This window comes from Stenella coeruleoalba (genome assembly GCF_951394435.1).
Source record: "Stenella coeruleoalba genome assembly, chromosome: 2".
In the NCBI taxonomy this organism is placed as follows: Eukaryota; Metazoa; Chordata; class Mammalia; order Artiodactyla; family Delphinidae; genus Stenella; species Stenella coeruleoalba.
The window spans coordinates 40,330,152-40,354,257 of record NC_137147.1 but is presented as its reverse complement, the minus strand read 5'-3'; the positions used below and the strand labels follow the sequence as shown (position 1 = coordinate 40,354,257).

Here is a 24,106-nt window from a genome sequence, read left to right as displayed (position 1 = left end):
TCATTATGAGCACTTCGGCAGTGGATGTGGCCCCTCGAGGGCAGCGCTAACAACAGATTTCTTTGTGGGCGTGCACACCAAGTAGCAGGTGGCATCACAGAGTTGCATGTCCCAGTGGACAGCTCCTATGGAAGAACACGCAGTGCCTCCTTTCTCAGAGGGAGAGCTCCCAGTCCCACCTACCTCACATCACAGCTTAGAACCGGATCTGGGGGCTTCTATTCCAACAACTGGGGAGCAGACCCTGACCCTGACAGGGCTGTGACAACCACCAGAGCAAAGAGGAGGCCCCACCGAACATCCAGTGCAGGCTCTGGTCACCACAACACCAAACACATCCCCTATCAAGGGGACAAGGGCCAGCACAACCTGAGGAAAGTCTTGGCAAGCATCCATACCACAAACAGCCCTCGCACCGAAAATACTGCACTCACACAGTCTACACAAGGGTCACTCCCACATAAAAACAGACCTTCAAGACCACAGTAGGTAACTGTTTCTCCAAAATTCATAGAGTTGGAGAAATATAAGTAAAATGAAAAAAGCAGAGGAACTACTCTGAATTAAAAGAACCAGAGAAATTCCCTGAAAGAACAATGAAACAGACCTCTCCAATCTACCAGACGCTGAGTTCAAAACGGAGGTAATAAAAATGTTGAAGGAACTACGAAAGACTATCAATAGAAATGCAGATCACTGTAACAAGGAATTAGAAACTATAAAAAGAAGCCAATTGAAATTAGACAACTCAATTTCCAAAATGAAAACTGAGCAAAAGGCATAAATAGTAAACTAAATAATGCAGAATAAGAAGTGATCTGGAAGACAGAATAACTGAAATCACCCAAGCAAAACAGCAGACAGAAAGACAAATGAAAAAATGAAACAAAGCAACATACGAGATCTATGGAATAATAAGAGCAAGCCAATCTACACATAATAGGAATCCCAGGAAAAAAAGAAGAGAAAGGGGGATCAAAAATGTTTTCAAAGAAATTATGGCTGAAAACTTCCCAAACCTAAAGAAGGAAACAGCAATACAGGTACAGGAAGCACAGAGGTTCCCAAACAAGATGAACCCAAACAGTCCAAATCCAAGACATATCATAATTAAAATGGCAAAAGTGAAAGATAAAGAGAGGATTCTAAAGGCAGCAAAAGAAAAAACAAAGAGTCAGTTACAAGGGAACCCCCATAAGGCTACCAGCTAATTTCTCTAAAGAAACTTTGCAGGCCATAAAGGAGGGGCAAGATATATCCAAAGTCCTGAAGAACAACAACCTGCAACCTAGGATACTCTACCCGGCCAGACTGTCATTTAGAATAGAAGGCGAGATAAACAATTTCTCAGACAAGCAAAAACTAAAAGAAGACAGCAATACTAAAGCTATCCTAAAAGAAATATTGAGAGATCTTCTCTAAATAGAAAAGAAGCAGGAATCAATAAAAAAGGTAAACTCACAATAGTTAAGGCAAATATATAAAAGGATTGAATATCACTTAAATAAGCCAGTACATGGATTAAAAAACAATCAAAAAAATTCTGTGAAAGCAATTATAAATACAATGAAGAGCAAAAAGATAAACATGAAGATGTAAAACAGGACATTAAAATCACAAAATGTGGGGGAGGGGAGTAAGAAAATGCAAATCTTTTAGAATGTGTTTGAGCTTATATGACTATGATTCTAAAGGAAGTAGATACAGTTATGAGATAACATACTTGAAAACCAGGATAATCACAAATCAAAAACATAAAATAGATTCACAAAAAACAAAAATAAAGGAACTCAAGCATAATACAAACCACAAATGGAAAAACAGAAAGGGGAGAAAGGAACAAAGATGTGCAAAATGAACCGGAAAACAAGGTTTAAAATGGCAATAAATACATACTATCAGTAATTACTTTATATATAAATGGACTAAATGCACCAATCAAATACATAGAGTGGCAGGTTAGATAATAAAACAAGAATCTACAATATGCTGCCTACAAGAGACCCACTTCTGGGTGAAAGACACATATAGATTGAAAGTGAGGGGATGGAAAAAGATATTTCATGCAAAAGGAAATGACAAGAAAGTGGGGGTAGCAATACTCACATCAGACAAAATAGACTTTAAAACGAAGGCCACAAAGAAAGACAATGAAGGTCAACATATAATAAGATGATCAATACAAGAAGAGGATATCACACTCATTAACACATATGCACCCAATACAGGAGGACCAAAATACATAAAACAAATATCAAGAGACAAAAAGGGAGAAATTGATGGGAATACAACAATAGTAGGAGAGTTTAACACCCTACTGACATCAATTGACAGATCTTCCAGACAGAAAATCAATAAGGCAACAGAGGTCCTAAATGACACAACAGAACAGACTTAATTGATATCTACAGGACATTACATCCAAAAAAAAAACAAAATACACATTCTTTTCAAGAGCACATGGAACATTCCCTAGGATAGACCACATACCAGGACACAAAACAAGCCTCAACAAATTTAAGAGGACAGAAATTATTTCAAGCAACTTTTCTGAGTGCAACGGTATGAAACTAGATATCAACCACAGAAAGAGAAATGAGAAAAAAATGATTACATGGAGACTAAACAACATGCCACTAAAAAACCAAGGGTCAGTGATGAAATCAAAGAGGAAATTTAAAAATACCTCGAAACAAACGACAATGAAAACACAACCATACAACATCTATGGGATGCAGAAAAAGCAGTTCTAAGAGAGAAGTTCATAGTAATACAGGCCTTCTTCCAAAAACAAGAAAAATCTTTTTTTTTTTTTTTTTTTTGCGGTACACGGGCCTCTCACTGCTGTGGCCTCTCCCGTTGCGGAGCACAGGCTCCGGACGCGCAGGCTCAGCGGCCATGGCTCACGGGCCCAGCCGCTCCGCGGCATGTGGGATCCCCCCAGACCGGGTCACAAACCCGTGTCCTCTGCATCGGCAGGCAGACCCTCAACCACTGCGCCACCAGGGAAGCCCCAAGAAAAATCTTAAATAAACAACCTAACCTACCACCTAAAAGAATTAGAAAAAAAAAACAACAAATAAAACCTAAATTCAGCAGAAGGAAGGAAATAATAAAGACCAGAGAGGAAATAAATAAATGGAGATTTAAAAAAGAAAAAAATCAATAAAACCAAGAGATAGTTGAAAGGATAAATGAAATTGACAAGCCTCTAGCCAAGCTCACCAAGAAGAAAAGAGACAGGATACAAATAAATAAGAAATGGAAGAGGAGAAATAACCAATATTGTTACGGGGATGAACAAATCTGACTACATGTTGGATCTGTTTCTCTTACTTTAACCTTTGCTTCCTGCTGCTTTTGTTCACTAAAAGGTTACTGTCTATACATAATGGTCTGCTTCAGGGAACCTGCCCCTCTGCCTGAATGTTAAACCAAAGTGCCTTTGTTCAGGGAAACATCCTGACCCTGTCCACCTATTAATGGCTGCAAGAAAGAAGAAATTAACACATTCCCTTCCCAAGGCTGGCTATTCCAGGAGATATCTGCAAGACTTATGGCCTTTTTACTTTACTTCCTCACCTCTGTCCCCTCTCTGTTCTATAGAAGAAACTGGCATCCAGACCCCAATAAGATGGTTCTTCTAAGACACTAGTCTGCCATCTTCTTGGTCTGCTGGCTTTCCGAATAAAGTCACTATTCCTTGCCTCAACACCTCTTCTCCCGATTTACTGGCCTGCCATGTGGCAAGCAGAGTGAGCTTGGACTCAGTAACAACACCATAGAAATACAAAAAATTACTAAGAAAATATTGTGAACAGTTATATGCCAACAAATTTGACAACCTAGAAGAAATGGACAAGTTGCTAGAAACATACAGCCTGCCAAAACTGAATCAAGAAGATAGATAAGTTGAACAGACTGATCACTAGAAGTGAAATAGAATCTGTAATAAAAAAGGCTCCCTGCAAACAAAAGTCCAGTACTGGATGGCTTCACTGGGTTATTCTACCAAACATACAAAGAACTTATATCTATCCTTCTCAAACTCTTCCAAAAGACTGAAGAGGAGAGAACACTCCCAAAGTCATTCTATGAAGTCACCATCACCCTGATACCAAAACCAGAAAAAGACACTACCAAAAAAGAAAATTACAGGCCAATATCTTTGATGAATGTAGACGCAAAAATCCTCAACAAAATATTAGCAAACCAAGTCCAACAACACATAAAAAGGGCCATACACCATAATCAAATCGGATTCATCCCAGAGTCACAAGGATGGCTCAACAAACACAAATCAATCAATGTGATACACCACAACAACAAAAGAAAATACAAAAACCACATGATCATCTCAACAGAGGCAGAAAAAGCATTTGATAAAATTCAACATTTATTCATGATAAAAACTCTCACCAAAGTGGGTATAAAGGGAACATAACATAATAAAAGCCATTTATGACAAATCCACAGCTTACATGATACTAAATGGTGGAAAGCTGAAAGTCTTCCTGCTAAGTGCTGGAATAAGACAAGGATGCCCACTCTCATCACTTTAATTCAACATACTATTGGAAGTCCTAGGCACAGCAATCAGGCAAGAAAAAGAAATGAAAGGCATCCAGATTAGAAGGGAAGAGGTAAAATTGTCATTATATGCAGATAACATGATACTCTACAGAAAACCCTTAAGACTCCAAACAGAAACTACCAGAACTGATAAACGAATTCAGCAAGGTATCAGGATACAAGATTAACATACAGAAATCTGTTGCACTTCTTTACACTAACAATGAAGTATCAGAAAGAGAAAGTAAAAAAGCAATCCTGTTTAAAATCACATTGCATCAAAAAAAAAAAAAAAGCTAGGAATAAACCTAACCAAGGAAGTGAAAGATTTATATGCTGAGAACTATAAAACACTGATGAAGGAAACTGAAGATGATTTAAAGAAATGAAAAGATATCCCATGGTCTTGGGTTGGAAGAATTAATATAGTGAAAATTGCCATACTACCCGAACAAATCTACAGATTTAATGCAATCCCTATCAAATTACCCATGACATTTTTCACAGAACTAGAACAAATAATTCTAAAATTTATATGGAACCACAAAAGACCCAGAATTGCCAAAGCAATCCTGAGGGAAAAGAACAAAGCTGGGGGCATAACCCTTCTAGACTTCAGGCAATATTACAAAGCTACAGTAATCAAAACAGGGTGGTACTGGCACAAAAACAGACATATAGAGATGGAACAGAATAGAGGACCCAGAAATAAACTCCCACACCTATGGCCAATTAATCTTCGACCAAGGAGGCAAGAATATACAATAGAGAAAAGACAGTCTCTTCAGCAAGTGGTGTTGGGAAAGCTGGACAGACTCATGTAAATCAATGAAGTCAGAACACTCCCTCATACCACACACAAAAATAAATTCAAAATGGCTTAAAGACTTAAATATAAAACATGACACCATAAAACTCCTAGAAGAGAACATAGGTAAAACATTCTCTGACATAAATCGTACCAATGTTTCCTTGGGTCAGTCTCTCAAGGCAAAATAAAAGCAAAAATAAACAAATGGGACCTAATCAAACTTAACAGCTTTCACACAGTAAAGGAAACCATAAACAAAACAAAAAGACAACCCACGGACTGGGAGAAGATATTTGCAAAGAATGCAGCTGACAGGGGCTTAATTTCCAAAACATACAAAGAGCTCATACAACTCAATATCAGAGAAACAAACAACCCAATCAAAAAATGGGCAGAAGACTAAATAGACATTTCTCGAAAGAAGACATACAGATGGCCAACAGACACATGAAAAGATGCTCAACACTGCTAATTATTAGAGAAATGCAAAGCAAAACTACAAGGAGGTATCACCTCACAGTCTACAAATAATAAATGCTGGATAGGGGATGGAGAAAAGGGTACCCTCCTACACTGTTGGTGGGAATGTAAATTAGTGCAGCCACTATGGAAAACAATATGGAGGTTCCTTAAAAAACTAAAAATGGAGTTACCACTACTGGGCGTATATCTGTAAAAGATGAAAACTCTAATTTGAAAAGATACATGCACTCCAATGATCATAGCAGCACTGTTTACAATAGGCAAGATATAGAAGCAATCTAAGTGTCCATCAACAGATGAAGGGATAAAGAAGACGTGGCATATATATATAATAGAATATTACTCTGACATAAAAAACAATGAAATAATGCCTTTTGCGGCAATAGGGATGGACCTAGAGATTATCATGCTAAGTGAAGTAAGTCAGACAAAGAAAGACAAATACCATATGATATCACTTGTATGTGGAATCTAAAAAAAAATATAGTACAAATGAATTTATTTACAAAACAGAAACAGACTCATAGACATAGAAAGCAAACTTATGGTTACCAAAGAGGGGGAGGAATAAATAAGAAGTATGGGATTAACAGATATGCACTACCATATATAAAACAGATAAACAACAAGGCTTTACTGTATAGCACAGAGAACTGTATTCAATATCTTATAATAACCTATAATGGAAAACAATCGGAAAATGTGTATATATATATATAAATATATGTATTTATATATATAAAACTGATCACTTTGCTGTACACTGAAACTAACACAATATTGTAAATATTGTAAATCAACCATACTTCAATTTAAAAAAAGAAAATATATTCTTGGATCCTTTTCTTACCCAGTTATTAACAAATACATACTTTCAAAAAATAACATTCACAGAAAATTTTCTAAAAATATATAGTCCTTATATTCCTCAAAAGTTTATAAATTTTCTAAATCAAGCCATACTATATGGGGGAATTTCTTAAAAGATACTTCAATGATTATCTTGCCTTAGCAGATGAGAAAAGAAGTATTCATAAACTGCTTGTATAGTAAGAAGAAAAGGATAACAGCCTTCTACTGGTCAGCAGGTCTGAATCTTAAGAATGTTTTAATTTCTTAATATTACTAAACTCTGTCCCCTTATGCAAAATAAAGTAGTTTAGCCTAAAACAAGTTTCTTCCTATTCTTCTAAATGCATATTTGCTAATTAAGCCTTCACTTTTTGGGAAAATAGTCCAAAAGGAGGGAAATACCTATAAGAAAACTGAGTCTGTGACACCAGTTTCAGATGAGATTAGCACACCCCATCTACCCTGTTCAGACTGCATATTCACGGCAATTCTTCTAATATACTCCATACAAGAACCTTGCTAGCCCAAGCCATGATTCAAGAAGAGCCATTACTATCTCATCTCTTGCCAGCAATGCCAGTCTTCGTGAATGCCTGGGACAGGGATGGGAGATTAGGAGAAATAAGTAGCTGGTGCCTCTACTTCCTTCATTACCCATGATACCAACAAATGGACTCTTTTCCTCTTATAAATACATAGTATTGAGTCATCAAGTCAATCAACCTATGTGGCTGGTTTAAGAAAGAAAGAGATAGCTGTTTTCACTTCCATACCTCTGGCTAGCTAAGAGAAGTCATCCACAACAAACACTATCAGAGAGGTACTTATTGGACTGGTTTGCTTTAGCCCCTCATAGAATCATTTTAAATAATATTTTATAGCTATAGCTTGCACTGAGAGATGTTATAAAAAGCAGTAATACATATTGTGTTTATTTGAGGGAGGCCACTGAAGATACTGACTACCATATCGCACAATTTCCCCTTTATGAGAATCCAGGGAACAAATTTCTCTCAAGTCTGAGTACTAGGGAAAAAACCTCTGCTTATCCTAAGCAACTGAACTGTTTTTTTGTTTGTTTGTTTTTGCGGTACGTGGGCCTCTCACTGTTGTGGCCTCTCCCGCTGCGGAGCACAGGCTCCAGATGCGCAGGCTCAGCGGCCATGGCTCACAGGCCCAGCCGCTCCGTGGCATGTGGGATCTTCCCGGACCGGGGCACGAACCCGTGTCCCCTGCATCGGCAGGCGGACTCTCAACCACTGCGCCACCAGGGAAGCCCTGAACTGTTTTTTAAACGAATATTCTGAATTCCAAATTGATCACACTTCCACAATGCTTTGACTACTATTAGGAATTTCAAAGCCTAATTTTGCCTATATCTAACAAATGTGTAAGACCATATCGTATGAATTTCTATCCAGATCAAAGGCTTCATCTTCCTATATTACCCTAACTTCCCTATAGCCTCAATTTGTATGTCTAACTTTATTTTAACACTATGGTATTATTTATATAAATCATTTCAAATTCTTTTTGAATTGAAGTGGGGCCTATAAATAACAAAGTCAGTCTCCTTTGTTAATTCTACCCTCTGCCTATTTCTTGGATGATCATGTACTCCAGCTTTCTCTTCTTTTTGCTTTATACTTTCCCTGGGCAATCTCATCTATTTTTATGATTTCAAATGCCAATGAAGTCCAAATCTATACCTGAGTCCCTACCTTAAGACACAGTTTTTAATATGAAATGTACTGCATTCTAGATTTTGTGTGGGTGTTTTTAATTAGAATATTAGAATAGGAGTGACATCAGCAAGATGGCAGAATAAAATGCCCCTTGCGCATATCACCCCCCTCAGCAATAAAAGTTTGCCATCAAACCATGGACAAAAGTGCCTTTGTGGAAGCTTTGGAATCCAGGTAGGAGACTGTGAAATCCTGGTGCAGTCCAAGACTGAGGAAAGCCATTTTGATAAAACGGACTCACATCTTGGTGGTTTAACTTGCTGACTGTGGTCCTGGCTACAGACCCAGAAAACATCTCGGTACCCCTGAGAACTCAGCTACAGGCCTATCTAGCATTGGGTCTGTAACCAGCCCCATAAACCAAGGGACCTGGGAGAAGTCACACCTACCTGTGTGTCAGGCAATAGGCATACAGACCCTGGTCCTGGCTGTGGTCTCAGAAGTAGCAGGTGAACCAGTTCCAGCCCTTCATGGCCACAGTCTGGGAATACCAGGAGATAAACCTGCCAAGCTCAGTGAGACTGTAGATTCTGAAAGGGCCCTGTAACTAGATTCCAACCTGTCCCAGCCACAGTCACTGAAGAATCCTACTGGCACACAGACCCAGCAGGAGACACTCCTGTCTATGCCCCTAAAGATCCTAAAGCACCCTACAGTTGGTTCCAGCCCTCTCACAGCACAGTTTTTCCACAGTACTGCGGGTCCAGGGTTCAAGCAAGAGACACTCCTGTCTGCACCCCATAGATCATGAAAGGACCCATACTTGATTCTAGATCTCAAGCAGTCTAGCACTAACAGAACTTCTGGCCCAGGGACCCAAAGAGATACTGCTATATGCTCCCCTGGAGATCTTGAAAGGGCCCTATACTTGGCTCCAGCTCCTCTAGCCACAATCAGGGAGCAGTCCAGCCCACGGAGGGAGCAGGTTGGAGACATGCCTATCTGTGCCTTGAGAACCAGGACTGTAGACCTCAGTTTTGTTTGCAAAATCTGAAACAGCCCTGAGACTCAGTTCTAGCCCCTCTCAGCCACAGTCCAGGGCCAGTCCTGACCACCCATGAATCCATTCAGTGACTAGGCATGAACTCTCCCAGGGACTTGCTGGGAGACAAACTTGTCTACACACTTGGTAATATGCCTGCTGACTAAGGACCCAACTGTGGAACCTGAATCAGACCTTTGTCCCAGTACTATTCGACTGAACAAAGTACTGGAGGAAGTCTCACCCACCCAGGGACCAGACAGGATCCATACCTGCCTGAGCCCCTGGTAACAAGCACACCAACCATGGATCCCACTACAAACTCAATGACAGCTTCAAAATCAGCTCCAACCCAGCACAACTGCAGTTCTATAGGTAACCCCATCAGCCCAGGAAACCAACAAGAGAAGGTCTTTACCTCCCAAAACCAGACTGTAAAGACTGGAAGAAGTGTTTGTTCGTTCAAGTGCACGGACACCAATGCAAGGCTAAGCATATCACAAAGAATTAGGCAAACATGACACCATCAAAAGAAAAGTAATAAATCTTCAGTAACTGACCCCAAAGAAATGGAGATCTACAGTTTGCCTTGAAAAGAATTCAAAGTAATCATCTTAAAGAAACTCAATAAAATACAAGAGAACACAGACAACTAAACGAAATCAGGAAAACAATGCATGTACAAAATGAGAAGTTTAATAAAGAAATAGAAACCATAAAATAGAACCAAACAGAAACTGTGGAGCTAAAGAACACAATAGCAGGACTGAAATATTCAACAGAGAGCATCAATAATAGACTTGATCATATAAAAGAAAGAATCGGCAAACTCAAAGACTATTCATTTGAAATTAGCTACTTAGAGGAACAAAAAGAAAAAGAATGAAAAACAGTGAAGAAAATCTACATAAATTATGGAACACTGCAAAGCAAACAAATATTTGCATCACGGAAGTCCCAGAAGGAGAAAAGAGAGACAGAAAGAGGCAGAAAGCTTATTTAAAGAAATAATAGCTGATTACTCAGCTATAAAAAAGAACAAAATAATGCCATTTGCAGCAACATGGATGGACCTAGAGATTCTCATACTGAGTCAAGTAAGTCATATAGAGAAAGACAAATATCATATGATATCACTTATATGTGGAATCTTAAAAAAGGCTACAAATGAACTTATCTACAAAACAGAAATAGAGTTACAGATGTAGAAAATAAACTTATGTTACCAGAGGTTGGGGTAGGAGAGATAAAGTGGAAGATTGGAATTGACACATACACACTACTATATATAAAACAGATAACTAGGGCTTCCCTGGGGGCACGGTGGTTAAGAATCCACCTGCACGGGGACATGGGTTCGAGCCCTGGTCCGGGAAGATCTCACATGCCACAGAGCAACTAAGTCCATGCACCACAACTACTGAGAGCGCACTCTAGAGCCCACAAGCCACAACTGCTGAGCCCATGTGCCACAATTACTGAAGCCCACACGCCTAGAGTTTATGCTCCACAACAAGAGAAGCCACCACAATAAGAAGCCCGCACACCACAACGAAGAGTAGCCCCTGCTCGCTGCAACTAGAGAAAGCCTGTGCGCAGCAACGAAGACCCAACGCAGCCAAAGATAAACATATAAATAAATAAATTTATTTTAAAAAAAACAGATAACTAATAAGGACCTACTGTATAGTACAAGGAACTCTACTCAATACTCTGTAATGGCCTATATGGGAAAAGAATCTAAAAAAGAGTGGATATCTGTATTTGTATAACAGATTCACTTTGCTGTGTACCTGAAACTAACACAACATTGTAAATTGATTATACCCCAACAAGAATTTTTAAAAAAGAAAAGAAATAATAGCTGAAAACTTCCCAAATATTAGGAAAGAGATAGACATCTGGGTACAGGAAGCCCAAAAGACCCCAAGCAAGATCAACCCAAAGAAGATTACTCCAAGACACATTATAATCAAAATGTTAAAATGCAAAGACAAAAAGAATTTTGAAAGCATCAAGAGAAAAATAACTCATCACTAGGGAACCCCTGTAATGTCATCAGGAGATTTCTCTGCACAAACCTTCCAGGCCAGAAGAGAATGGGATCACATATTCAAAGTACTGAAAGAAAAAACTGCCAACCAAAAATACTACACCCAGCAAAACTGTCCTTTAGAAATGAAGGAAAAATAAGGACATTCCCAGACAGACAAAAGCTAAGAGAGTTCATTACCACTAAAGGAGTTCATTACTATGACCTTTTAGAAAATATTAAGGCGAGTTTTTCAAGCTGAAATAAAAGGATGCTAAGTAACAACATGAAAACATATAAAAGAATAAAACTTAATGGTAAAGGTGAATATATACTCAAATTCAGAATACCATAATACTGTAATGATAGTATGCAAATCACTTTAATCTCTAGTATGAAAGTTTAAAATATTATTAAAATTATAGCTACAATAATTTGTTAATGGATGCACAATATAAAGTATGACATCAATAGCATTAAATGTGGGGGGAGGAGAAGTAAAAGTGCAGTCTTTGTATGCAATTGAAGGTTACTTGTTATCAATAAGTCTGTTATATCTATAAGATGTTTTATGTAAGCGTCACAGTAACCACAGAGAAAAAATTTATAGTAGATACACAAAAAAGAAAGAGAAAGGAATTAAAGCATACCACTACAAAAAAAAAATCGCAAAGGAAGACAGCAAGAGAGGAAGAAAGGAACAAAGGGACTAAAAATACACTCAGAAAACGATTAATTAAATGGCAATAGTAAGTCCATACCTATCAATAATTACTTTAAATGTAAATAGACTAAATTCAAAAGACAAAGAGTGGCTGAGTGGATTAAAAAAAACAAGACCCAACAATATGCTGCCTGCAAGAAACTTACTTTAGCTTTAATGAAACACATGAGCTGAAAGTGAAGGGATAGAAAAAGATATTCCATACAAATGTAACCAAAGGAAATCAGAAGTGCTTATACTTATATCAGATAAGATAGACTTTCAGTCAAAATCAGTCACAAGAGACAAAGAAGGTCACTTCCCAAGGAATTAGAAAAAGAAGAATAATCTAACCATAAAGATAGCAGAAAGAAGGAAATAACAAAGGTTAGAGCAGAAATAAATGGACTAGAGACATGAAAGACAACAGGAAAACATCAATGAAACAAAAAGTTGCTTTTTTTTTTAAAAAAAGATGCTTTTTTGAAAAGATAAACAAAATTTACAAACCTTTTGCTAGACTAGCCAAGGGAAAGAGAGAGGACTCAAAGTTATAAATGAAAGAGGAGATAATATACCTGACACCAAAGAAATACAAAAGCTCTTAAGAGGCTACTATTAACAATTATAGGACAACAAATTAGATAACCTAAAAGAAATGGATAAATTTCTAGAAACATACAACCTACCAAGATTGAATTATGAAAAAAATTTAAAAATCTGAACAGGTCAATTCGTAGCAAGGAGATAGAAGCAGTAATCAAAACCCTCCCAACAGAGAAAAGCCCAGGACCAGATGGTTTCACTGGTAAACTGTACCAAACATTTAAAGAAGAATTAACATCAATCCTTCTCAAACTCTTCCCAAAAAATGGAAGAAGAGAAAACACTCTCCAATTCATTTTATGAGGCCAGCATTACCCTGATAAAAAGCCAAATAAGGACACTACAAGAAAAGAAAACTAGAAGCCAATATTCCTGATGAATATGGATGAAAAAATTCTCAAAAAAAAATACTAGCAAACAAATTCAACAGCACTCTAAAAGAATCATACACGAATACGAAATGGGATTTATCCTGGGATGCAAGGATGGTTCAATATACACAAATAATTAAACATGAAATACCACATTAATAGAGTGAAGGATAAAAATTATATGATCTCAGTAGATGCAGAAAAAGTATTTGGCAAAATCGGACACCCTTTCATAATAAAAACTTTCAATAAATTGGGTATACCTCAACATAATAAAGGCTATATATGACAAGTCCATAACTAATATCATACTCAATGGTAAATAGCTAAAAGCTTTTCCTCCAAAATCAGAAACAAGACAAAGGTGCCATTCTCACCACTCTTATTCAATATAATACTGGAAGAGCTAGTTAAAGCAATTAGGCAAGAAAAAGAAATAAAAGGCATCCAAATAGGAAAGGAAAAAGTGAAATGGTCTGTTTGTAAATAGTATATCCTTATATCAATATATAGAAAATTCTAAGACTCCACCAAAAACCTATTAGAACTAATCAACAAATTCAATAAAGTTTCAGGATACAAAATCAACAGACAAAAATCAGTTGCACTTCTATACACAAACAACGAACTACCTGAAAAAAAAATAAAGAAAACAATCCCATTTACAGTAGCATCAAACACATTTAAAAACTTAGGAATAAATTTAACCAAGAAGGTGAAAGATTTGTACACTGAGAACTGTAAGACACTATGAAAGAAACTGAAGAAGACATAAATATGGAAAGATATTCTGTGCTCACAGATCATAAGAATTAATACTGTTATAATATCCATACTACCCAAAGCTATCTAAAAATTCAATGCAATCTCATCAAAATTACAATGGCATTTTTCACAGAAATAGAAAAAAAATCCCAAAATTTGTATGGAACCACAAAAGGCCCCAAATAGTCAATTTCTGGAAATCTCAAAAAAAAACAAAGGTGGAAGCATCACACTTCCTCATTTCAAACTATGCTACAAAGATATAGTAATCAAAATAGCATCGGGCTTCCCTGGTGGCCCAGTGGTTGAGAGTCCGCCTGCCGATGCAGGGGACATGGGTTCGTGCCCCGGTCTGGGAAGATCACACATGCCGTGGAGCGGCTGGGCCCATGAGCCATGGCCGCTGAGCCTGCGCATCCGGAGCCTGTGCTCCGCAGCGGGAGAGGCCACAACAGTGAGAGGCCGGCGTACCGCCAAAACAAACAAACAAACAAACAAAAAAAGCATAGTATTGGCATAAAAACAGACAGATAAACCAATGGAACAGAATCAAGAGTCCAGAAATAAATCCATGCATATACAGTCAATCAATATTTGGAAAGGAAGCCAAAAATACTCAATGGGGAAAGGATAGTCTGCAATAAACAATGCTGGGAAAACTGGATAGCCACATGCAAAAGAATGGAACTGGACCCCTATCTTATACCACTCATAAAGATGAACTCAAAACGGATTAAAGACTTAAATTAAATGTAAGACCTGAAATCATAAAACTCCTAGGGAAAAAATCTCCTTGATGTTGGTTTTGACAATGATTTTTGGGGATATGATACCAAAAGCACAAGCAACAAAAGCAAAAATAAACAAGTGGGACTACATCAAACTATAAAAGCTTCTGCACAGCAAAAGAATCAATCAACAAAATGAAGAGGCAGACTATAGAATGGGAGAAAATGTTTGCAAACCATATATCCAATAAGGGGTTAATATCCAAAATACATAAGGAACTCACACAACTGAATAGCAAAAAGACTAATAATCCAAGTTAAAAATGGGCAAAGGGCTGAGAGACATTTTTCCAAAGAAGACAAATAGTCAACAGGTACATGAAAAGATGCTCAATACCACCAATTATCAGAGAAATGCAAATCAAAACCACAATGAGATAGTACCTCATATGTGTAGAATGGCTATTACCGAAAGACAAAAGATAGGTGTTGGCAAGGATGTAGAGAAAAGGGAACCCTTGTATACCGGTGGTGGGAATGTAAACTGATACAGCCACCATGGAAAACAGTATGGAGGCACCTCAAAAAATTAAAAATAGAAAAGCCATATGATCCAGTAATCCCACTTCTAGTTACATATTCAAAGGAAATAAAATCACTATCCCAAAGAGATATCTGCACCATGTTCATTGAAGCATTATTCACAATGGCCAAGACATGGAAACAACCTAAGTGTCCACTGACAGATGAATAGATTTTTTGAATGTGATATATATAAAAATGGAATGTTATTTAGCCACTAAAAAAGAAGGAAATCCTGCCATTTGTGACAACACAGATGGACCTTGAGAGTGTTATGCTAACTGAATAAGTCAGACAAAGACAAATACTGTTATGATCTCACTTATATGTAAAATCTTTTAAAAAAGCTGAATTCATAGAAGCAGAGAGTATAATGGTGGTTTCCAGGGGCTGACGGGTAGAGGAAATGAAAAGATGTTGGTCAGAGAGTACAAGCTTCCAGTTAAAAGCTGAATAAGTTCTGGGGATCTAATATAACGCATGGTGAATATAATAATACTGTATTATATACTTGAAAGTTGTTAAAAGAGTAAATCTTAAATATTCTCACTACAAAAAATATAATAGAGTGATAGATGTGTTACCTAACCTTATTGTGGTAATCATGTCACAATACACACATGTATTAAATCATGTTTTACACCTCAGACTTACTGCTATGTGTCAATTATACCTCAATAAAGCTAGGGGGAAAGTAGTAAGATAAATAAATAAAAATTAAATCAACAGTGCTCTTGTCCAATTATGTTAAAAATAAAAACATTTCAATTTTTTAAATTAAGCGAAATTATAATGCTATATAATGTGTTCAAAGTTCCTCACCTTGTTTCATTATATTCATTAATTACATTTACTCCCCCAAACCAGGTGATTTAACACATAATAAAATAAGCCCACACAAATATTATTGGGTTGGCCAAAAAGTTCATTCGGATTTCTCCGTAACATCTTAATTTTTGGCCAACCCAATAGTATTTCTCTGTCAGAATATAACACCCCACTAAATCAGCACTCCGAAAAACAAGTTCAATATAAATATACCCTTCAAAAGTCAACACTCCAAATTTTTCATAAGCTAATTATACAGCTAACTACTCCCCCAGATGTTTGACTATAGCAATTCAGTCATAAAAAATATTAATTGAAGCACTCTGCCTTATAACTGCTACTGATAAATAGTTTCTAAGGATATATTTAAATATATCAAAGGTTGGGTAGAGCTTTATAACAAATAGGTAGGCCAACAGTGACAACCAGAGTCCAAAACACTGAATTTGCTTTAAAAATAAATAAACTAAAAAAATTTTTCAATTAATATTTTTGCAAAGAATATTTTATTAATACTAAGTTATAGAATTGATAAGCTTAAATTAATATATGTACTGTACCTGTCTTTTTCAACAGTTTCTTGATAAATAGTAAACTGGTCCTTCATATAGTCTTCATGTTTATGAAATATATCACATGTTGGCCTCCAGCTATGGAAAAAAAATACTGTAATTAGCATCTCAGAATGATAAACTAATTTAAGAAATAATAAAAATGAATGTAACCATTTAAAGATAAACAAATCTTTCCTTTCCTGGAAAAAACAAGCTTACATCAAGAAAAACATTCCCATCTCCGATCACCACCACTATGACCATTCATGCAATCATACATATGCTCAAATATCAATATCGATTAATTTTTACATAAAGCTTGTTTTGGAACCATGACTAGGGAAGGAACAAATGTGACATGGATGGACTGTGTATTACTATGGCATTTCTGGAATATACTCTGCAACGCTCCAACATCAGGCTTTGTTCCTCATCATACTTCTAAGATCTTAGCTAAGAAATTCTTTTGGAGTAAACATTTAAAGAGCTAGGATAAGGGATAAAGAGAGGCTTTTTTCTCCTTTGAAATTTAGAAAGTCTTATAGAAAGTTTTATACCCTCCTGAACTTGAAAGAAAGAAACTAGACCATAATGAATTATAAAATCAGACAGTAAGAATAAAATGAATATTCAACTTATACATTTGTTTTCTTACATGACTCAAAAAATGTTGCCAGTGTGAAAAATCTAAAATTAAGTATACACCATGGCAGCTTACATTCTAAGTATTGTTCAAATATTTCCTCTAGCTCTTTTTTCTAATCTTTTTTATTTTTTCAGATTCAAAAAGTATGCATACCCATTTTGGAAGAACAGAAAAGTATACATAAGAAAATAATTATCATCTATATTCTCAACACTGAATAATAACTACTAATATTGATATTATTTTAATAAATTATTTCCAGATTTTACCATAAGTATATAGTTTAACATCTTTGAGATCATATTCACATATACAACATATCATCCTTTATCACTTACTTTTAAACTATCAATATATACATTTTCTTTGTCACTAAGAATTCATTGTAAAAGTTTTAATAAATACAACATATTACACAATTTATCCAACCATTCCAATATTGTTGGCCATTTTGGTTAGTCTAAATTTCTCTTAAAAACTTGTACTTAAACACTTGTCTGAGTTTGCAACCATTTCCTTAGGCAATATTCCCCAAAATAGAATTATAAGGTCAAAGGTTATATATACACACATTCTGAATATTTTTTAAATTCCATAAGAAATACATGTTCACTAAAAAGATATTCACTGTAACCATTTTGATGTACATATTTCTAAACTTTTTAAATTACACATAAATACACAATTACTAAATTGAGTTTATTCTATGAATGTTGTTTTAATGTTTTGTTCAATTTGTAATACACTGTTAACACCTTTCCATGTCAATATTCACTTATATCATAAACTAATGGGCTGCCTACTGTTCATTCATATGGATATACCAAAATTCATCTGAACAATCACCTAATGTTGAACATTTGAGTTGCTTGCAATGTTTTCCTATCGTAAAAAAGTTGAAATAAATACCTTGTTGTACATCTTTGAGAAAATGCTTAATTATTTCCTTATGAAAAATTATCAGAAATGGAACTGTTTAATCAAAAGTCATGCTTATTTTTAAAGCCTTTGAAGTATACTTATATGTCATCCAAAAGGTATATACCAGTGTACATTCCTACAGTGTATGAGAGGGGTGATTTTCTTATTTCCTGGCCAACATTGGGTATTATCCTTCTTTAAATTTCTGCAAAACTTAAAGGCAAAAGAATATATAGTATTTTATTATTGCTTTAATTTGGATGTCTTTGATTATTAGTAAGATTGAGCATTTGTTCACATTTATTAGACATACATTTCTTCATTTTGGTATTTACCTGTTTACCTTCTTTGCTTATTTTTCTAATGGGACTTTGGCTCTTTCTTATTAATTTCTACAAGCACTTTATATTTTAAAAATTAACCCTTCTTTAACATTTTCCTACCTTATCCTTTTGCTTTTTGTATCATTTTGAGGTGTTTTTCTTTTTAATTTGCATGTGTCATATTTATCCATTGTTTCCTATGTGGTTTCTACCTTTGATGACATACTTAGGAAGGTCTTGCTCTCTCAAAGATTATAGTCACCTATATTTTCTTCTAATACTTTCATGAATTCATATTTCACATTTAAACCTCTTAACCAGCATGCTGAAATCATGAACTAGAGGTATTCATGCATTAAAATCAACAGATCCTAAAATCAACAGATCCTACTAACTGCCCTCAGAACCCAGCAGAGAATAATCTTGTTTAAAGTAAAGTACATCTTGGACACAGTAGGTTCTGCGGGGAAACTACCAGTACTTTTCCAGCACCCTTTGCAGCTACTTGAGGGAAACCACTGGTAAAACTTAACTACCATAAACCTAAATCAAACTAAAAGAAAAAGTTCAACAATATGTAGTTTTTTCGTTGATCAGATTGCCAAAAAATTTAAACATTGATAATTTCAGTGTTAGCAAGGGTGTGAGGAATAGAAACTCTCATATATTGTTGGTGAAAGTATAAATTAGTATAATTATTTTGGGAGAGCAGTTTGGCATTACTTATCAAATATTTAAACATGCATACTCTTCAACCTGGCAATTTCACTTCCAGGAGGTCATTCTATAGCAACTGGTCTAGAAATATGGAAGGATACCTGTACATGTTGTTTATAATAGGAAAGAACTGGAAATAACCTAAATGTCTATTAATAGGAGAATGGTTAAATAACTTAGGATACATCAATACTATAAAATACTATGGAGCTGTTAAAAAAAAAAGAATGAAATCCATACATAATCATTACATGTATAGTACCATTTACATTACATATTGTTAAATTTAAAAAACAAGTTGAAAAATAAGTATGGTATGATCGCATTTTTTAAAAAAGGAAGGCAAATATACAGGTAGATGTATATATAAACATATGTAATAGTGATGTTGAATATATATTTTAAAAGGTCTGGAAGGGTACTCACTGTTAAGAGTGATCACCTGTAAGGAAGAGGACAGGGTGGGGATGGGGACTACAGGCAGGGAAAACCTTTTTACTCCATACATTTGTATAGTCTTTGAATTTTTATACTAGGCATGTGTTACTTTTATAAAATTTTAAAACCAATATAAAAAAAGTAATGAGGGAAAACCAAAAAGTTTATGAAATTTTTAAATAACAAAATATTTTAAAACAAATATGATTCTTAATATAGTACTTATTACAAAGACAGTGATCAACATAAAATTAAATACAGAAAACTAAACATTTTATTTTTTTAAGTACCTGTCCATACAATTAAGTTCCATTAACAAGTCTTTGTTTCAAGATGTTTGTCTTATAATAGATGTAACTACTAGAATCCAGAACCTGAAGCTATATTGAAAGAATTCTTAACTTACTAAATAGTTTTATTTTGAAAAGCTACTAATTTTAGGCTAGGTTCCCTTAGACAAAAATAACATCTTGAAAATTCGAAGATGGAAATTATTTCAAATTTATTTATCTAATCGGAATTTTCTATACTGAGCCTAGATTATTCAACATACTGTATTTAGACTAACTGGATCTGAATTAGATCTTACAGCTCTTCTATTTTTCTTTTGAAACTTCTGTGATCCCTTTTACAGTGGCATGTAACAAGGAAATTTAAGACTTGCTTCATCATTTTCCTAATATAAAATACTACTTTAAAGCAACAGTGTCTTCAACTATAAACTCAAAAACCTCGAATAAGAGAATCTAATGACAACTATTGAAAATTTCTTTAAAATACTCACTTACTACAGTTGTCTTCGATCTCCTTACTATGTTTACAGTAATGACCGATTTCCTCATCTGTTGTATTTATAGTTTCATGTATCTTACAAATGGTCGCTTTGTTTTCTTTAATATCTTCAAAGCATTCTGGAAATCATAAATTCAAAATAAATACAGTAGAAAAAAAGGTATGGCAACTGACCTAGAAAAGGAGAACCAGAGAATGGAGAGGAAGTGAAGCTTGAGATGGGAAGGGCCCTATACTAAAAAGCACAGGACCAGAGTCAGGCTTGCTCCTAGACCCAGAAGCTAAGAATTTGTGTTTTAGATTGAAGAGAAATAAACGTCCCCTGTCCCACATCTTTAATGTAAGGGGGCTGGATTAAGTAATATCTAAGATCAATGGCATCTTATGATGCTATGAGTTCATGTAAACATTTACTCATATGATACTAACATAAGAGTTTTGTTTTTGACAAATGTGTAATTTCTATTCATCAGTTCCATGTCATTATTTAATGCACCTTCAACTCACTTATTTCTTTGTTATAGTGAGTAAACACAAGCTAAAAATAAAATGTAATTTCTTAAAAAGATTAAAATAAATTCTTAATATCCAATATCCTTTTTTGCTGCAGAAAAGATAACCAAATTCTATAATACCTTTCAGAACTATTAAGAAATTATTGAGTGTAGTTTCTTTTGATAGTTTTTATGTAGGATCTTAAAATACTATATTTATGTAATCTGCTTTGTCATTCCACTCATAATATTAATTTTCATAATTAGCATTCCTGAAAATGTGGCTTCCATTAATCCTGGCCACTGACTTTTGATGATTTCTAAAAATATTTTAAAATTTTCACTCTAATGTTTAAAATAACCTGTGTTACTTGAGAAAAATAACATTTTCAATTGTATTTCATTAAGGGTGATATCTACTTAAAACAAAATTCTTAAACACAAAATAAATAAACACTGAATACAGAAAATTATTGAAAAAATAGGGTAAATAGCTCATTATTAGTCACTAGATAGAACCAGGGGAAAAGTTCTAATGCCAACTATAAATTACCCTAAACAAGGCAACAGCATAATACCTTACATTCCATAAAAAAAAAAAAATCTTTGTCATGCAAAACTACTTACTATTAATTCGTTGAATCATATCTTCTTTAGTACTTATATCTTGTTCATACTGGAAAACTAAAATAAATTACTCTTTTGTGACTTCATTTTATTGTTAAAATGTCCAATGATAATACAAATAGTTATCTACTTTTTACTTCCATTTTATACCTACCAAATTCTAGCAAAAGTCTGTCCAAACTGACAAATAGGCTGTCATTCATCTTGGATACTTTGCTAAAAAAAAATAATAATAAGGAAGGGTTTTCTAAAAACAACCTTTTGACATAGCATTATTACATAAAAATGTGGGTGGGGCACAAAGTGGGGAGGGAAGAGATACCTTCATCCCGGTACTGGGCAGAGCTCTAGCAGGTATTTAATAAATGAGTGTCGTTATATATATTAAAATAAATGTATACAGTTATCTATAATAAAATAAATTGAATGTCGTTGCATGACTGAAACTTCATAATTGTTTATACATGGTCGTGCCATAAGTTATTGGATATTCTGGAGTCCACGGACATCCAGATTTCTTAAAAGGATATGCCTTTAAAATAAATATCTCTGAATATGTCCTTTCTCGGCGTGCGTACTACTACACGCTGAAAAACTCTTAGAGAAAGTCAGTCACCAACAGCGAAGTAAAACCTACAGGAACCGTGCAATTTGACACTTGCGAATTTACCACCGAGAATCCAACAGCGGAGGTATTCACTGGACTACCAAGACGCATTAAAAAAAAAAAAAAAAATACGCGTATGACGGGGTTTGGATCACTCGCTACCCGCAGAGTCGAGGAGCTACTCTTCCCGCGCGTTTTGAAGCGAGGAGTTCGCTCGCCGACTACCTTCACAGCCTACTCGCTTCTCCTCACCCGAGTCCGCCCCCGAAACTCCGGCCACACGGCGGCCCCCGAAGCCTCGGGCGGCAGTGTGGCCAAGGGCGAGGCCACGCGCTGGGAAGCCCCCAGAACGCGACCTCCGGTCGTACATCCGGGACAGGGCCCGCCAACCCCCCAAACCCCTCAGGGCCGCCTGCCTAAGGAATAACCGCCACACGCAGTTCTTTCCCACCCACCTCAGCCGCCCCTCTGGGACCCGAACGCCCACCCTTCCTTCCCGGATCCCAGACTCTAGTCAGGGTCGCGAGCGCCGAGGACACTACAGCAGGTCGCGACACAGAACGACCCAAGCCCAACCTTGACCCCGCTCGGCCCCGCTCGGGCCCAACCAGCGCGACAAAGCCCACGGCCGGAGCTGCAGATCACGCTGAAGAGAAAGACGCAACTCCACGCGAGATCTGTGCGGCGGCGCCCCCTCCTCCCTCCCGCGGCGAAGCGAGAACCCAGCATCCCACCGCCCCAGAAGGGTGTGCTGGGGTCAGAAGCCCTAAAACCAGGCTAGGGAACCTGTCAGGGGCTGGTTCTTTTTTTTTTTTTAAGGCTATCCATTCCGCTTGTGAAATAACAGTTTAAAATATATTGTGGAGAACAGCACTAAAATTTATATTAACTTTTAACATGAAAACAAAAACCACTCCAATCGTCAAAATTCAATTTCGCATTCAGCATTCAAAACTTCTTGAAAAGCAAGTATAAGAATTCAAATACGTTTTCTTTCAACAAAATGTTTTGAGAGTGACTCATTTATTTAGTTTGAAATGAAATGCACATTAATATTTTCTGTCCAAAATGCTGTCTTTGGGTAATTTATGCTTAGACTTTGCATATACAAGGTGAAATAAAGAGTTCACTTTATTTATAATTTATAAATTATTTATGGTTTATAACTTGTTCACAATGATTAAACAAATAGTCCCCCAAACTGCCTTCATTATTGGTGTATTTCTGGTGAAAATATTCTTAATACTAAATGATGTAAATAGTTGCCTCAATTCCCAACAACCTGTTTCACAGATTATTAAAATGAAAAAGATACTTTCAGAGATTTGTTTGCTTAAGTACTTCAGATCATATATGCATAACCAATTTTATTATAATGTGATGTAATGCTGCTCATTAGTATTAATGATAGTCATCAAGGCTAATTTGATGACATAAGAGATTTAGAAGCTTTATTCTTATACTTGTTTATATTTATTAGCTATCCCTTTTTAGGAAGGTATGAGAGAATGGATATGAAGTCTCAGTTATCATTAGTCTTGCTAGCACTGCTTTGCTATGACTGTCAAGAAAATGTGACAGGTCAAAAGAGCTGATCCACTTCAACTTAATAGTAGATTCTTTTATGTAAAATTGTGGAAACCGAGAAACACCACCTTACTGAGACCTGAAAATCAATTTATTTGCATTTACATTCACATTTATGCATATCCTAATTACTCTCATAAAAATATACCTGAGTTCTACCAACTCCACTACCCCTTATTCCATTGTGAAAATTCCTTCTGGAAAAGCAATGAAGATGAAGATGTTCCATCTACTGGAGAGTTTTAAATAATAAATTTTATTCTCTCGTCTAAATCCCCTCAATGATATATAATGTTCTGTTTGAAAAATTGTAGAATGTTGACTCAGGTAAGCATTTATC

The 24,106-nt window shown here is 35.8% G+C and overlaps 1 protein-coding gene across 2 annotated transcripts in view; it reads right to left on the bottom strand.

Moving 5' to 3' along the window:
* LOC307182551 (protein SIX6OS1) overlaps positions 1–22,769 on the bottom strand; it is a 54,801-nt gene extending 32,032 nt beyond the window's left edge. For both annotated transcript variants that reach the window (XM_079913899.1, XM_079913900.1), the window contains exons 1-5: positions 22,756–22,769; positions 21,727–21,788; positions 21,573–21,629; positions 20,444–20,570; positions 16,621–16,710 (exon numbers count right to left, since the gene is read on the bottom strand). In XM_079913899.1, coding sequence (XP_079770025.1) covers positions 16,621–16,710; positions 20,444–20,570; positions 21,573–21,629; positions 21,727–21,775 — 323 coding nt within the window. In that variant the 5' untranslated portion in view covers positions 21,776–21,788; positions 22,756–22,769. The remainder of the gene's footprint in view (positions 1–16,620; positions 16,711–20,443; positions 20,571–21,572; positions 21,630–21,726; positions 21,789–22,755) is intronic.
* Between the last annotated feature and the right edge of the window lie 1,337 nt (positions 22,770–24,106).